The 12,983-nt window shown below is 42.9% G+C and overlaps 3 protein-coding genes and 1 long non-coding RNA gene across 4 annotated transcripts; 2 read left to right on the top strand and 2 right to left on the bottom strand.

Moving 5' to 3' along the window:
* The first annotated feature begins 236 nt into the window (after positions 1–236).
* LOC103983273 (small ribosomal subunit protein cS22) lies at positions 237–2,793 on the top strand. Its single transcript, XM_009400499.3, has 4 exons — positions 237–660; positions 1,304–1,405; positions 1,552–1,851; positions 2,531–2,793. The coding sequence occupies exons 1-4, from the start codon at positions 340–342 to the stop codon at positions 2,567–2,569; spliced, it is 762 nt and encodes a 253-aa protein (XP_009398774.1). The 5' UTR covers positions 237–339; the 3' UTR covers positions 2,570–2,793.
* A 483-nt stretch (positions 2,794–3,276) lies between these two features.
* On the bottom strand, positions 3,277–5,977 carry LOC135659569 (myb family transcription factor RLI1-like). Its single transcript, XM_065176309.1, has 7 exons — positions 5,012–5,977; positions 4,712–4,898; positions 4,525–4,601; positions 4,408–4,447; positions 3,901–3,952; positions 3,742–3,811; positions 3,277–3,650 (listed from the first exon to the last, which is right to left on the bottom strand). Exons 1-7 carry the CDS (start codon positions 5,612–5,614, stop codon positions 3,462–3,464), a joined length of 1,218 nt encoding a protein of 405 aa, XP_065032381.1. The 5' UTR covers positions 5,615–5,977; the 3' UTR covers positions 3,277–3,461.
* Positions 5,978–8,558: 2,581 nt separating this feature from the next.
* Positions 8,559–10,143, top strand: LOC135672566 (uncharacterized). The gene is made up of 3 exons (XR_010513013.1): positions 8,559–8,762; positions 8,887–9,030; positions 10,072–10,143. It is a non-coding gene; the product is annotated as an uncharacterized LOC135672566 (long non-coding RNA).
* A 1,595-nt stretch (positions 10,144–11,738) lies between these two features.
* Positions 11,739–12,809, bottom strand: LOC135672181 (uncharacterized). Its single transcript, XM_065180637.1, has one exon. It carries the CDS (start codon positions 12,807–12,809, stop codon positions 11,739–11,741), a length of 1,071 nt encoding a protein of 356 aa, XP_065036709.1.
* Positions 12,810–12,983: the final 174 nt, after the last annotated feature.

Below are 12,983 nucleotides of genomic sequence, written 5' to 3'. Positions count from 1 at the left end.
TGAAAGTGCAAACGAGAAAGAATATAAGATTTGACTTTGGAGGCATGGTGGCTTGTGCTGCTCGTTGACATTGGTTTGACTTGGGCTGTAATAAGTGACATGGGCCTTCCTCTTTGATGGGCCGAAACAATGTTGTGGCATTACGATGTGCCTCAGGAACATGTGAACGCAGTCGCCATCACCCCTTTCTCCCACCGTTGTCACCGTTTAAAGCAGATAACGCTCCTCATCTCTTTCCCTGCTTCGCCCCTCTTCCTTCGCCCACCCCAAAAACCCTAACTCGCTCTTTGCTATAAACCCTACACCTCAATTTCCTTGTTTCTTCGTTCTCTGGAAGGAATGGCGGCGATCTCGTCGTTCTTGTCTCCCAATCTCTACCATAACCCCAGGGAATGCAGCGGAATCCCCAAAGTATCCGCCTGGCTGGTTGCCGGAGCTTCTCCTGCGAACTACCGATCATTGTCCTCCTTCTCTTTGTCCTCTTCTGCTTCTTGCTCTGTCCGCAGGAGGAGAGCTTTTTCCATCTTGGCCGTGGATTCCACCGCAACGGCTGAGCCGGAAGTCGCGCGGAGGCTCTACGTGGGGAACATCCCAAGGACCGTGGACAATGAGGAGTTGACCAAGATGTTTGCGGAACATGGATCTGTGGAGAAGGCCGAGGTATTATGACCCACTTTTTCCTTCTTTTTTGTGATTGTTTCCCCTTAGAACTTGAGAACTTCAATTGGTCGTAGTTCAGAAAGCTTCTATCTTGGAGGGGATTTGGCAACAATTATTGGGTGTACTGTGTTGTTGATTTGTTTTCGTATATTTGAACTTTTAACAGACGTAATGATACTTTGAATTCTCTGCTTGGATGTTTGAAGTTGATTGTCTGCCACATTCTACAATGAGAGTTTTTACTTCTTTGGATTTCTTTCTTCCTATTTTAGATCTACAGCTTCGTGATATACCGAGTTTAATTTGGAATTCCTCTGTCTTGTACTATGTAAAAAAAATTAATAAGAGCTGTGTTTGGTAGCGAAACCGCTGCTTTCACCCTACCTAGTTGCGAATTGGAGAGCTCGAACTAGAGCTTTAATAAACACTCTCTGCCACGAATGAAAGCTGCCTCAAATGTTTCATAAGCAATGGTCTGCAAATTCTTTCAGCATGCTCATAATATTGTCACTGTAATAACTGACATTAATCTCCAAGTTGATCATGGGTAGAAGGTTCGGTTCCTTGCTTTCTCTAAAACCATGTTATGTATGCCTGATCAGATTCTAGGAGAATTTAATACGTCATGTGTGTTCTCTTTCAGGTTATGTATGATAAATATTCTGGAAGGAGCCGGCGTTTTGCATTTGTGACAATGAACTCTGTAGAGGATGCAAATGCAGCTATTGAAAAGCTCAATGACACTGTAAGTTTGTGAGGTTCATTTGTTTGTCCCACTTTATGGACCATCAGATATGGGACACTTTTACTTGATATTTAGGGCATTTGGTTTACTTTCATTTGCTATATGGACATGTTTGAGCTCAAACATTAAATGCAACCTGGTGTCAGGAAGTTGGAGGTCGGAAAATCAAAGTAAATGTGACAGAGAAACCTTTTCAAACCATTGATTTATCCCTTCTCCAAGCTGAAGAATCGACGTTTGTTGACAGTCCACACAAGGTTTACATAGGCAATCTTGCGAAGACAGTTACCACTGATGTACTCAGCAAGTTCTTCTCTGAAAAGGGAAAGGTTCTTGGTGCAAAAGTATCCCGAGTTCCAGGAACTTCGAAGTCCAGTGGCTTTGGCTTTGTATCATTTTCTTCTGATGAGGAAGTGGAGGCTGCTATTGCATCATTCAACAATGCAGTAAGTTGTGCTACATCTTGTTCTTAATATTAGTTGTGCTACATTTTGAGAAAAGAACCACTTATAGTAAGTCTTGTTCATTCTGTATCAACTATAACCAACTAGCAAAACCATTGCACTATTTCAATAGCTTTAAAAGGAATCAAATTTCAATCCATAGTTTAGTAGTATTTGAAGCTTCTATTCTCTTATGAGAGGACACTTGTTCATTTAGGTGTTATGTGTGATTCCAATTCCTTTCTGCTTATGTGTTTCTGTTTGCAACATTTAGAAGTCTCAGAACATTATTTTCTTTCCATCTTGCTGATATGATTTTATCACTAATGTATTAGTTGGGCAGCTGAAGTGTGGGTTAATCTTTAATTTACCCAGCTGATTCTTCTCGGCAATGTAGAGTTCACTTGGAACCACTTCTATAGGAAACCCTAATAATCTCATATTCGGTTCTTCATTAGTATGTAGCTTATAACAAGCTTCTCCCTGGCACAACCTATCATTCAACACATGCCCTTTGCTTTTGAAGAGATATACTTAAGTAGATTCTTAGTGTGAGATTTTGCTTGAACCATATCTTTCCTCCTAATGCTACACATTTTGAATGACATGTAATTGACTCAAGAACAACCATCGTATGTGGCTGGAATTTTTTCTTTTTTCTCTAATACTTTTGTCTTTTCAGATGTTGGAAGGGCAGAAGATTCGCGTCAACAAAGCATAATGTATTGCTTAAGCACCCTGGAGCACTGAAGCAGTCGTGTGTTTCATACAACATTGAAGGCCTAGCTCCGGAAATTTTTCTTAAACTGTCTTGCAAGCTTGCTACCAAACATTTCCATCCCAGATTTTGAATACAAACCTGAGCATTTCAGTGTCAGGCTTACTGTTTTTCTTTTGGGAATTAGGTGCTCTGAATAAATAATCTCTGGTTCATTTCTAATCCAAGTCATTTCTTGTTGACTATTGTAAGTCAGCTGCAGCAAATTGGCATTAGGAGAGAACAAACAGCAATGTTGTTGAGAGATACCTAAAGCCACTCAATTTGAGGTACTAATGGACTACCCTACACACTATGCTGTTTCGGATAGGTAGTTTATCAAGTGCCACCATCCATAATACAACTTTACTAGGCCAACTTACTTAGGTCATGACATTACAAGTGCTCATCATAGATGTAAAAAAAACAAATCCTTTGATCTTTAATATTTGTTGGAATGGATAGGAAAAGCGAAAATTCTTTGTGAGAACAAAATAAGAGCCTTTTATTATGGTCAAAAGTTATATGAAAACCAGCTAAAGGACCTTAGAACACTATCAGCATCATTCTTCTATATGTAAGAAAGATTCATCTATCCTTAATTCAAACAGTGTGATCATATGGAATTCCAAGTCTTGGATCCCTTTTTTGTACCAAAACAGTGGAAAAGCTAAGTGAACACACTTTGAGTGTTGGAAGAAATTGATCATATTACACCAAGCATCCATTCAACAAGAATTTATCGGACAAAAATTTCATCTTTAGTACGTGTTAGGAGACTTGACTTGAGGAATGTTCAAAGCTGGTGAGCCTGTCCACACTTGAAATGGAACTGTGTGCTGCATCTTAAAGCTAACTAATCTTCGATGGAAACTTGGTGTAACAGTTGAGCATCGTCGAAACTTTCTGCAGGACTATCTCCTGCAGACGAGACATCCATGTTTTCAGTCTGCACATGACTTGTATTGCTTTTGGCTTGCTCTTCAAGCATCTGCTGCAGCTTCCTACTCTGTGCCTCTATTCTCAACTGCAGGTTCTTCTGAATCTACTCAAGAAAAATGAGACAAGACACAACAACTTGTGATGATTCAAAATGAGAACGCCTATCAGAATCATAAGCAGGAAGAGCATCGCACCTCCAGCTGCTCGTGAAGACGCACTTGGACATCTAGTTGAAGCCTCAATGCTTCTGTAAACTGCATGCCACTGCAACAGAATGGTAGCCTCTGATTAGTGAAAGATGCAGCTGCACCCAATCGATTCTTTTTGTGCATAAGATATCAATCAGAAATTACATTTTCGGATCGAGTTCTGCAACATTGGCAGCAGCTCTTCTTTCAAACTTGCCTGCAACATTTAGAGACACACACTGTGAAGTTGGAGATGAGGCAATTGACAAAGTAGCTCTAAGGGCACATCACACATAAACAGTGAAGAATATGAACATCTTTAAGAGCATACATAGTATGGGCAAACTATATTTTCTTCAGGAAATCAATATACGGCAGCAAGAAACTCGTTTGTGTGATTTTTGATGCAAACTTGTTCCGATGCATTGCTATATTTTATGAGACATGAAAAGCACAGAAGCTTAAGACTGAAAGTTCACATGAAAGACAGATGAGTCTCAAGCAGGAAAAGATTTTGTTCTGCATGCCAAACAAAACATTTGCAGGCCATGTTTCCATCTTCAACATCTCTCGTTTTATTCATTTGCTAATGTAAATCTTAATTTGCTTCATAGAAGTTCGAACGACAGCTTATGGATTAGGCTAAAGATTCTTACAGAAGAAGAGTTTTACCTTCTGCTCGTTCTGGCATGTGCTTGGCAATCCTATATTTCTGCAAGACAAACCATCTCAGCTTGAAACTGCAGACTATGATGCATCAAACTATTCCCTGCTCAAGTTTAGGATTACCTGCAAATGGCTCTTGACATGGTATATGGTTAACCCAGCTGAATTCATCAACTTCAGAATCCCCTTTGGAGTTGCTTCTGCAAGCGAACCAACAAGAACACACGAGAATGATGATGGTTTAGGATCCGAGGAGAAGTCTAAACCAAATTCTACCTTGTAGAACAGGTAATCAGATCAAGCTACTTACTCTCGGCTCCTCCGAGCCGATTCGCACACTCCACAAACCGCTCATGGAGATCCTGCGTCCACCTTATTCGCGTTTTGTTGGAGAGAGCCGTGCCGGGAGCAGTCGACAAAGCCTTGGGCAGTTGCTTCTCTGTCTGAAGCTGAGAGTTCTGCTTTTCCGTCGAGGAGCTTGATGGACCGCATCCGACCTTAGAGGGAGAACCGACAATTAAACAAGCAGGGTTACGTGCGCTGCGGAAACCAATACCAAACAAGCACGAAGAGGAGGACAGAACAGAAAAGAAGAGGCAGAGATACGTACAGAGGGATCATGAATGACAAGAGGTGGACTGGCGGCACTCCAACCTGCCTGTCTGCTCCCCGGATGAGGCTGGGGATCTTCACGTAGAAAATTACTGAAATCATCTCTGGAGCTTGGAACTCTGCTTTGCAGCATCCGAAGATTCAAGACAGAGTCCAAAGCATCATCCCTTGACCGACAACTAATACCGTCTTGCTCGAAGAATGACGCTGCAGGCTTGTTCGACGACCAAGCTTCCGAGGAAGTCCTTGTCGGTTTAGAGACGGATCGGTAGTCGAGCAGAGGCAAGCCCATCATTTGCTCAGCAGCATAGAAGGCGGCAGGAGACGATCCAACACAGCTCGAACCAGGAGTGGGCAGATCAGGCGGCATGAAACCTCGCCTCGGTGTATGAGAAGAGAAGGGATTCCTTGCCACAGGAAAACAACACCCCAAGAAAGCGGGCGCCTTGTAAGAAAGGTCGGGAGCCTCAAACGGAGCATTGCCTAATGATCCAAAACAGAGGTCATGGAGATCATTCGTCTGGAGATTCATCGCAGACCACCACAAGAACGACTGGAATTCCCGAGAAAGATTAGATCTTTGATCACCGGAACAACTCATTCACTCATTCTTGATCCACAAGAATCCTGAAAGCGAAGGCAGGCAAGCCGCGGAAGTTATTCTAGAGACCGAAAGCTCTCTGTTTGCAGGATTACTGTCACCCCATATTCCACGAGGCTTCAACGACAAGACAAGCATAACGCCCTCAACTAGCTGTTTAAGCAGAAGGCTTGAATGAAAACAATAGCCCACAACAAATGACAGATTGCTGTCATCAAGATCGAACAAGAAGCAAGCTTGACTGTCAGCTCTCTCTCTCTCTCTCTCTTTCGGATCGAGACAAGAGGCTGGAAGAAGGTGGAACTACGTTTCGGCCATAAATATAGCTGGGAAAAGGGAAGGTTGATCGTAACGAGGTGGGCCTTCCCTCAAGAACATAAAGAAGCACAGAGAGAGAGAGAGAGAGAGAGAGAGAGAGAGAGAACGCAAGAGAACAAATCTGGGAATGGAGAATCTCTTTGGAGTTATCAACCATGCTGACACCGGTGGCATTTTCTTTTCTTTTGCTCTTTTAGTCTATAATGATGATAATTAACGACAATATGAACAAATATGTATGAGAATTATATCCAACAAAAAAAGGTCAATATTTCCACGTTGGAAAGTTCGACATTGTTTTCTATTTTACTTCTTGTAACGAAAAGTCAACAAATAAAGAACAAAAAAAAAAGAAGTTCCAAAATCAAAGTCTAACAAAAGCACTTGGAACACTTTATTTATTTATTTTATATTTTTAGGAAAAGTAGATTAGGGTTTGGTTTGGTGTTCCTCAGGTCATGTTCGAGGATAAAGATGATGGCCAACAACAGCACCTCTCTCTCTCTCTCTCTCTCTCTCTCTCTCTTCTACGTGGGGATCCATGCACTACAAACACTCACGTCAGAGAAGTCTTGTCTGTATGTATCGACCTTATGAAATATTTTCTTCAGCTGGTGATGGAATAAGATGGGAAAAATAATATCACTTGAACCTAAAAAATAGTATCATTACAGCTATCAACACTCTCTTCTTGCTATCTCAAGGAGAACATTATAAACTAGTAAGTAATCCAAATCAAGAATTAATCCTTTGCATCATATTCTATTCTCAATCTAGCTAGCTGTATACAAGAGGACGGCCATCTCATTACAGACGCGATCCGATCGAGTGAGAAGATAAGTGTTGCTTTGAGATCTATGAACTCTTGTAATAAAAGATTACACCAACAATGAGGCACACCATATCATTTTCTATCAAGTCAAGGGAGCACAAATGACAGGTTTGCAATAATCAAATGCACCCCTCTCACCCTTATCACAAGTCAGAAAGTGTTGTTCTCATGTAAACCTGCCTCAGTTGTTTGCAGTATTATGCTCATCATCATCATCATCATCATCATCATACAAAACAGTCTTTTGTTTAGCAGCATTAAACATAATTTGTAGGCAGCTAAAACAGATTGATTCACAGGTTCATATTCAATATAGAAGAAGAGGGAAGATAGTGAAGGCTTGGATGGATTCATCTTATAATTGTTGATAAGCTTGTGCTAGAACACCTAAAATATATTTTATTTCTATGAACTAGATAAGGTTCTTAAATTAATCTAGTAACATACTGAAGGGAAGTACATCCTAGAGAGGCCATGTTCATCTTCCAGTTTGTAACTCTCAGTTTGGTAGCACATCATTGATTCAAAGTGATTCAAAGTCTGCGACAAGGATCATTTGGAGTCTTGTTATCTAAAGGACTGCAGATGCAAAGTTTTCTGACTTCTAATGGTGAGCCTTTTCTTGGTGATTGGATTCTCATGTTGGGTAGTGAAGAAGGGTGGAGTTAGAATGTTGCCATGGCACCAAAAGAAGGCTTTTTTGGCATATGGAAAGATTGGTGATGTGAATTAAAGATGACAAGTATCAGATGATGGGGAATAGACAAATGACTGGATGCTCTCATTAGAATAGGGGAAGTGAGACACCACAGAAAAGGGATGAAGGCTTTGCAGATTTGTTTAAAGCATGTTTGTATTAAATGAAGCATTTGAATTGTTTGTATTATTGCCCAAAGCAACAATATGACTCTTTGGGTTCTGAAAGGACATCAATTATTGGATAGCTTTTTTCTAAGGGACATCATGATCACATTCAGGCACATAAAAGCTCACCAAATGTCATCATCCATCATAACAGTGAAAAGACATTGTCGCTTATAAAGAAGGAAATCAAAATCTTCATCTCTTTCCAAGGAGAGATGCTAGAGAAGGATTTAGCCTAATAAAAACTTGGCTTTTGTGTCAGGAGGGCATATGAATCCTTACGATGAAAAATATAGGTGAAATTGTGATAAAAGTCGTGAAAATTAAATGATAAAAAATATTTAATTTCAGTGTCAATACGTAATGCTCATCTCTTTCTTAGGAGAGATGCTGAGTTGACGCCTCAATAAAATGTTATTCATTCAACAAATTTAGGCAAAATTCTGATAAAAGTCATGAAAATTAAATGATAAGAATGTGAAATTTCAGTGTCAAATGTATAATGCTCACCTCTTATTTTTATTCATCATGAACTTTTTTTAATTCATCATGAAATTTCAGTGTCAAAATAAGATATCTTTCCAAAAAAAGATTTTTTTTTTCTTTCTAGAATTCACCCCAAGAACATATAGAAAAAGAATGTGGGCCGTGACTTAAGTTGTTAGGACAGCCATCACCTCATCGTCACTGGTTGGGCTTGCAAAGCCCATGGGCTTTTCATGGGCTACTCGACCCGGGCCTAGGCCGCCACGTCGGATCTATATTGCCTGCCGAATCAGAGACTAAAAGCCGAAGCTGAAGTGCAATCTGGCAAGTTCATATTTTTAGGTAGTTTACTTAAAAGAACCGCCTAAAAGGCAGAAAATTTGGGAAAACTATATAAACCGGCCTGTCGAGCGCTGCACATCACACGGTTCTTCCTCTGCCTTCTCTTCTTTTCCGTTTCCTCTTGCCAAATCTGAACCCTAGACTCCCGAATCCTCTCTGAAACAAGAAGCCGTCACTTCCGATCCAAGAACTCAGATCACGGAGGCGATGGCCTTCTCTGATCGACCGCTCCTGTTGCCTCGGCATGGCGACGACTGGGGCGTTGGACAATCTCCCGATGCCAAGTCCTGAGGGAGATTCCTCATGGTTCGGCGGTACCTCTGTTTCCTTCTTGTTTTCTTCTCCTTGTTTCCCTTTTTGGATCGAAGCGATTATACTTTTAGGCTTCTAAGATCGATCTATATCTCGTTCTCCGTGTTTCCGATTGCAGCTTCTAATGTCAGGTTGTGCTCGCCGATGTTGGAAGGGGTTACCGCACCTGGAACGTTTGACGCACCAAGAGAAGGACATGATCGTGAAGCTCGAAGCAAGGTTGTGGATGTCTTATGGAAACCCAAACCCTTCACTGGCTAAGGTACTCTTTCTTGCCGTATCGGTCGTTTGCGTAGTACGGTTAATAGGGCATGGGGTATCAGGACAGCAAGCGGGGTCATGATCTGATTGACTTTGACATGAATGTAATTTATCTAACAGGTCGAGCTATCTCTTCTTTCCTGGTAAGATGTCTGTAACCATAGGAGCAACGAAGCACATTTGACAGGAGCGCTAGGGTTCTAAGTGACCATTGATTGAATATTACTTTGCATTGTTTAAAATCTTCATTCAGTATCTATCTGTTATTGTTGAGAGATGATAATACCAATTCTGTGACCCTTGACCTTATTCTAACAAATGCCTATAATGTTGACATGTTGTCCTTATAAAGAGGATATAGAGATGGTTGTAGATCCTTTAAATTTTAAGCTAACACTATTTTAGCATTCAAATTGAACTGTAAATGCATCATTATCAATTTCTATTGTAAATTATATAAATAAAAGAGAAAGAGCGGTCGCGCGGTCTGGGGAGGACATTGTACATAATCTTACCTTTAAATATTTAAAAAGATGACTTTTGTGACTCAAATCTTGGTCTCGTAGGTCTCAAACGAGCAACCTTACCATTGTCTCAAGACCCGTCTACTGTAAATTAGATAAATCTCATTATAAATTAAATTGCATGAAGGAACTTGCATGTTACCTTGGTTTGGAACTTGGCAAAATTTAGTGCATTGCTAATGGTAACATTTTATGCTCAGCTGCAAAGGAGTGCAACACACCGTCCAACTATTCTAAAATTTATGGAGCTTTTGATTAGATCGAAGCATTTTAACTTTTCTCATTGGTTTTATGCTGTCGTCTTGTTAGCTTTTCATCAACTACAAACTGATGAGACAACAAGAGAAATTCCTTAAAAGTACAGTATTTAATCTACGTTGAAGCATGTGAAGTGTCATGATGCAATATTGCTCTTCTTTTTTTATATGTTCATCAGGAGTATTCTATTTCTATTGTGATAAGTTTTGCCTAATGTTTTGATGTTTATGCTCCTGACCTTGTTGCAAATTTCATTACAGAAGCAGGCATCAGCTGCGTCCTAGCTTCATTTATAACCAGCAGTACCTTCCATCCTTAATCATATTATAGATGTGAGTACATGAATTTTCCTTGACTATATAGCTTCAATTTTCTTGTATAGGAGTAGAACATGTTTTTGTAGAAGTATGGTCACTGATGGCGAAGTTTATCTTTACATTGGCAGCAGCTGATTGAGTCCTGTGTTAGTGGTTCACTGTCTCCAGAATAATCCCATCGATGCTTGCTGATGGATTTGAAGGATGAGCGACAATGGAGGTACAAGCCATTTCGGCTATGCTTCCCTCTCTCCTTTTTCTACTCATGCATTTATTTGTTCTTTTTTTTTTTTGGTTATTTGGGTAATGACCACGAGGTCGATGGTTAATCAGATGGTGGGACCAGCTGGTTTAGCAAGGGGTGGACTCTCCCCTTCCTAGTGCTTGTAAGAGATAGTCCTAACCGCGTTAGGACTCTCCCTTGCTATGGTCAGCCTCCTTAATCGTCCTCCAATTTGGCTGTAAGGCTTCTCCCAGTCCGAGTGTAACTCTGCTTGGTTATGCTAAAATTAGAGTTGACGTTGGAATGATCAAAACTTGATCTTGAGATTGGGCTTGCATGGTGTTTGGCTAGGTTAGATTTGAATTAGTGTTCGAGTCAAACTTTAATTGAGCTGAATTAAACTTCGATCGAAATTCAATTTGAGTTGAACTTAGTAAGACATAAGTTGCATTTGATCTAGACCTTGAGTTTATTCGAGCTTGAACTTGATTTGGTTGGATTATGGCCGATTTGAAGTTTGACTTGAACTTTGATCGAATCAAACTGGAGTCTATTTTGGATCAACATCCTTTTGGAGGAAGGGGGCCCGGTTTGATGTTGGAGTAGCTCTTGTCAGCAGCGGTATCTGAGATGATAGCTTGCGTTAACAAGAGGAAGAACGTGATGAGAAGAGGGCTCTGTGTGCAATCAGTACTGTACACTCGGTGATAACTCCTGAGCTTTTTCTACTGGTTTGTGCCATCTCAAAGAGGAACTCAGTCCCAACACCAATTAAGATAACACCATTTAACGTGGCATGTTTATATAATCGCAGAGTGGACTGCAACTACGTAGGCATCGACGTCGCCTTCCACGCGGAAGTCGCCTACTACATCACGGTGGTCATCGAATACGGAGGGAACGGAGATCTCTCCGCGTGTGTTGGACATCAAGGACGTGTCGTCGACGCCCAACTCTTTATAGAGGGGGGTAGCCGCATCCTGATCAGCAGTAGCAAATTTTGTACCAATATTTTAGTTCATGAAATAATTATTTTATCTCCGGCGTCAGCTCAACGTATGATGTAATGGGCAGTGAATTTTATGAAATAAAATATTGTTATAATAAGATTAAATTTAATAATTTACTAATTATGAGGATCCAATGTAACTTCTTTTTAAAGTGAACCGGACCCGTAGAAATTAGCCCGATCAGAACGTTATTATATCTCATAGAACTGTTACTCGAGTTCGCTAAAGACACCTAATTAACTACACAGTTTCATCCGTAAGCCCAGACATGAAATCATGGTAGTATATTTTGAAAACCATGGTAGCATATTTATCTGCTCATCTACAATTCAACAACCTTCCACTGAGAGCGCAGATCAAGTGTTCGACGTTGGTGCTCACTTCCCGGAGGAGCCGGTGGCAGCCATCAGCGCCTTCTTCAGCTCCTCGTTCACGTCCTCCGTACGCGCTTTGACTCCAGTTCGCAGCGATTTCCCGTCGATTCGCCTATCTTTGGTGTCCGTCGGCGCCGATGGTGGTGGAGGCCTCATCTCAGCCTTGCCGCCCCGTTCGACGCCCCTCCATTCCTTGACGTGGGCTCCGCCGGATGTCGGGGCCTGCCTTCTCGCGAAGACCTCGGCACAAAGCTGCCGCACGTCCCTTTTGAGAACTCCGTTCTCTGCCCTCAGCGCCTCCAGGTGCTGCTTCACCGACGACCACGGCTCGGCCACCACCCCGGTGGCGGACTCGCTCTTCTGTTCCCGTGCCTTATTACCTTCCACCATGTGCTCGATCTTGATCTTAGTCATCACGAGCTGTGGAAGCCTCCGGAACGAGATCCCATCTCCCGCCGCGGGGTCCTCGCCATTCGCGATGCGGAGCTCCGCCGGCAGCCTTACCCCCCAGCGGAACCTCAGGGCCGTTGGCCCTCGCAGCGGAAGGACACTGCTCGCTCGGAGCTCTGTGCCGAAAAGCAGGCTGCGGGCATCGTCGACGGAGGCGACCCCGGGGCCGAACCCGTTCACGCTCTTACCGTCGTGGAAACCATTCTCCGGAACTGTGGATCCGAAGCCAGCCTGCGGCGGAGGCGTGCCTGATCCGGATCGAGCGATCCTTTTGAGGGAGAAGTCGCCGAGGCGGGGCTTGAAAACGACGGAGAAGAAGGGGCTGCCTCCGCCCCATGCGAGGGGGTTGAACTCAGCGCACATGCCGAAGGGGGCGGCGATCGGGGAGCCGAGGACCCCGGTCCCCATCCTTACGGCGAGGCAGAAGGGGCTGCGGGTGTCGTTGGGGCGGTAGGAGAGGCGAACGACGGGGCCGGCGTCGAAGGCGGTGCTGAGGTCGAGGCGGAGGTCGCGGGGGTCGCCGGCTGTGAAGGCAGAGAGGAAAGGGAGGCCGAGGGCGGTGAAAGGGAGCTTGGCCCGCAACAGGGGACTCCGATCCTCCCGGAGCTCGAGGGATGCCTTCATGGCGACGCCGAGGAGTGGGAGGGTAAATTCGAATCTCGCCTTCTTCTACCACCTGTGATCGTCGGTCGCCATGAAAGAGCGGAAGACTTGCTATTTCGCGATTGATTTGGGTGATGGTGGTGGCGATTTGCGAGGAGCATGGGAGAGAGAGCGGGGCGGCGACGGCGTTATCCT

Source organism: Musa acuminata, chromosome BXJ1-4 (assembly GCF_036884655.1).
Source record: "Musa acuminata AAA Group cultivar baxijiao chromosome BXJ1-4, Cavendish_Baxijiao_AAA, whole genome shotgun sequence".
NCBI classification, from domain to species: Eukaryota; Viridiplantae; Streptophyta; class Magnoliopsida; order Zingiberales; family Musaceae; genus Musa; species Musa acuminata.
Note: the sequence above shows the minus strand (reverse complement) of the source record. Positions and strands in the feature narration are given on the sequence as shown.

Bases quoted from the DNA above. Each gene is read 5' to 3' on its own strand.
- LOC135672181 (XM_065180637.1), bottom strand. From the start codon at position 12,809: ATGAAGGCATCCCTCGAGCTCCGGGAGGATCGGAGTCCCCTGTTGCGG.
- LOC135659569 (XM_065176309.1), bottom strand. From the start codon at position 5,614: ATGAGTTGTTCCGGTGATCAAAGATCTAATCTTTCTCGGGAATTCCAG. The intron at 4,602-4,711 runs GTAAGTAGCTTG...GTTCGCTTGCAG, and splicing joins TCGGCTCGGAGGAGCCGAGA to AAGCAACTCCAAAGGGGATT. The intron at 3,953-4,407 runs GTAAAACTCTTC...TAAATGTTGCAG, and splicing joins CATGCCAGAACGAGCAGAAG to GCAAGTTTGAAAGAAGAGCT.
- LOC103983273 (XM_009400499.3), top strand. From the start codon at position 340: ATGGCGGCGATCTCGTCGTTCTTGTCTCCCAATCTCTACCATAACCCC. The intron at 661-1,303 runs GTATTATGACCC...GTTCTCTTTCAG, and splicing joins GATCTGTGGAGAAGGCCGAG to GTTATGTATGATAAATATTC. The intron at 1,852-2,530 runs GTAAGTTGTGCT...TTGTCTTTTCAG, and splicing joins TTGCATCATTCAACAATGCA to ATGTTGGAAGGGCAGAAGAT.